This window comes from Plasmodium brasilianum, chromosome 13 (assembly GCF_023973825.1).
Source record: "Plasmodium brasilianum strain Bolivian I chromosome 13, whole genome shotgun sequence".
NCBI lineage: Eukaryota > Apicomplexa > Aconoidasida > Haemosporida > Plasmodiidae > Plasmodium > Plasmodium brasilianum.
The window spans coordinates 2562482-2565747 of record NC_090126.1 but is presented as its reverse complement, the minus strand read 5'-3'; the positions used below and the strand labels follow the sequence as shown (position 1 = coordinate 2565747).

General features: G+C 24.0%; 1 protein-coding gene across 1 annotated transcript; it reads right to left on the bottom strand.

Moving 5' to 3' along the window:
- Positions 1 to 897: 897 nt before the first annotated feature.
- MKS88_005206 (PIR protein) lies at positions 898 to 2622 on the bottom strand (the record flags this gene model as incomplete). The annotated part of the gene is made up of 3 exons (XM_067218447.1): positions 898 to 1071; positions 1191 to 2465; positions 2596 to 2622. 3 exons carry the CDS (start codon positions 2620 to 2622, stop codon positions 898 to 900), a joined length of 1476 nt encoding a protein of 491 aa, XP_067071580.1.
- Between the last annotated feature and the right edge of the window lie 644 nt (positions 2623 to 3266).

The following is a 3266-nucleotide window of genomic DNA, read 5'->3' as shown; positions in this document are numbered from 1 at the left end:
TATTTACCTAATATAAAAAGGTGAAGTATTTTTATAAAGTGCTAATGTACCTATAAAAAATTAATAATATTATTCAATAAATAATAAATTGTACACAATTTAATTAACTATTCTTAGAAGGGTGACAAAAAATAGAACAAAAAAAAAATACAAATATGAAGTTATATTTTAGTTAATATATATTTAACAAATGAAAAAAAATAAGAAAAAATATATTAAAAAGTTAAAACAAATTTTTAAAATTAGAAAATAAAATTTATAAAATTTTTCATATATAATCCTCTAAAAAATAATTTTACTTTAATGTATACATATATATATAATTAATTTCGTCATATTCTCTCTTCGAGAATCGTCTAACACATTTTCTCATGAAAATTTATTTATATATTTTCCTAATTTTTTAATTAAAAATAACGCCTTTTATTGTATTTCTAAAAATTTTTATTATTAAATTTATTACAAAATATATGAAATATTTCTAACATTTTTATATTCTCTAATATAAAATTATTTGTATATATAACTCAATAGAATTGCATATCCTTTTTTATATTTATATATCAGTCATTTCCTATGCTTTAGCTGTTCACCCTTGTTTATTTCATGCTCATATGTTTTATATTATATTCAATTTCTTACAAATTTCCCATGTTTATTTATATTACCTTTCCTTATCCATTACATATTGTTATATCAGTGTGAATCTTGTTTTTTGACAAACTTTAATGTGTTAGTTTTTTAATATATACATTTATTTTTTTCATTTTCTCTGTATTATTGAGGTTTTTGTTTTTCTTAAATTTTCTTATTATATAAAATTAAAGATCAATTCTCATCTGTATTCCCTTTTAAAAAGGATTTCGTAAAACATTATACTTTATTGGTAACATTACCTTAAGAATACTCATGCATATAATAACGCTCAAGTATTCTAATGTTCTTCGTATGTCTACGCCTAGGTGCTGAAATTTTTCCAAAGATAACTGTTGGATAGTCATCATAATCGTCATACCTAATTCTTTTTCTTGTCGATTTCCTACTTCGTATGCGAGACCGAAAGGGCGTAAACTAATGTACAAACATAAAATATATATAATATGTTTATTTTGCAATTTTGTTTTTTTTTCCTGATAATTTATAAAAATTTGTATACAGTATTCATATTTATTATATAAATTAATATATACCTTATAGTAAATCAAAAAAAGCATCAATATTCCTACAACAAGACAAGCTGATATTCCAACACGAAAAAAAGTGGACGTTAAAATACTACTTGGGCTTTCTTGAATATTCAAATAAGATGGGATTTTAGTACCACGTGCTATTTTAATTCTTGATATTGGTAACACTCCCTCTATTCTTAATCCAAGAGTCCTAGTTGTACGTACATCTGGTTCTACACAGGATTCTACCTTTTCTTTATTCGATAAGGAATTCACACATACACTTTTATTGCGAGTACTTGTGATTTCTCCTACATTCTCTGACGCTACAAGAGATGGTGATATATTAATTCCGTGTTCTGTAGTCTCGTGATTACTTACTTTAATGTTTCTGGTTCCTCTTGCTCTTTCGGTAACTTTACCTTGTGCAGTAACATCTCCTTGTGACAATAAGTGTTTCGATTCTGGAGATCCTGAACTCTCGACTGATCCATTCGCTGTATGTTCGATACCTCTAATGATATCTTGTGGTGCTTTTCTAGATACAACACAATGAGTTCTTTTTCCAACACTCAACTTCCCTGAGCATGTAAGAAACTGGAAAGCTGGGTCTCCCTCTTGGAATTTATTAGAATCAGCTTGATATACACCTTTTGGGGATTTTTCTAATTTTTTCTTTCCTTTTTGAAATTTATCATTTATTATATCCAATAGTTTATTCGGTTTATATTGATCATCACATTTAAAATAATGTTTGCAGTCCTCTATTCCATATTCGTAGAGATAACAACAATCAAAATAATTTTCTTCATATATTTTACTAATGTATTTAGTATATTCATCACACATTATTTTATTTGACTTATTAAAACATTTTCTTTCCAGTTCATCGAAATTCTCAAAATAATCGTGCAGATCTTTCTCTTTATTCATTTCATTTAAATCTCCAAGATAATAATAGCTACAAGGACATTTATTTGCCCTATTGTTAAAAGAACTTCCTTCAATTGAAAGTTTACCAATAAAGTCGGAGACATTAATCTTATTATTTTTACATAGAACCAATTTTCTTATTTCATCATACATCCAGTAAGTAAAATTCAGACAACAGTCTTTACAATTACTACATTTCATATACTTTCCATCATTTACGTTTCGTAAGTTGGCTAATATCATAGAATTTAATTTATCAATATTACTTTTATCACCACATTCAATACTAGAAGTTTTTGAGGCGTCCCCCTCACGGAAATCTTCATATAATTTATATGCAGGTGAATCTTTTAAAAGGTTATCCTAAAAATTTCACCAAAAATGTAAATTATGTAAAAACATAAATCTTTGTTTTATATAATATTCTACTATTCTTTAAGAGAAATAGTATCTTTAAATTTTATGTCATGAAAAAAGTGTTAAAATGTATTACCCATTCTTTCTTATATTGAATCGTCATTGTATTTAAAAAATTTCTAATTGAATATAACAACAAAGATTATTGTAAGTATGTATTTGTAAGAAACGAAATAACATAATTTACTCATACATCATTTATTTATAACAATTTTAGAATCTTAACATATATTTTTATATCAAATATTGCTTTTCTAATTTTAGATTAGAATTAAATTAAAATAGCCTAATTTATTTCACATAAATCAAGCGTTTTAAATTTTTTAAAAATTGTAATAAAAGCTTATAATAAGATACTCCATATAAAACAAAAAATCATATGTTATATTACTGTTATACATACTTTTATTATATAAACACATGATATATAATAATACTATTGATACTCAATAGAAAAAAAAAATTATTAATATATTCCACTACAAAAATACAATTTGAATTGAAACAATTAATAATTCTATATAATTTTAGAAAATTTTATTTACAGTAGAGAGATATTTCGTACAAAAATGATAAATATTATTAATTAACAAATTATAACTGCTCTTTTAAATTCAAAAGGCACTGCTTTAACTATTCCTTTAATTTTCTTTTAGCAGTAACAATATTACTAATTATTATTACATACATTTTCTACAATCATACTACAAGTATCATATATGAATAATTGAAAGAGAAATAAAATTT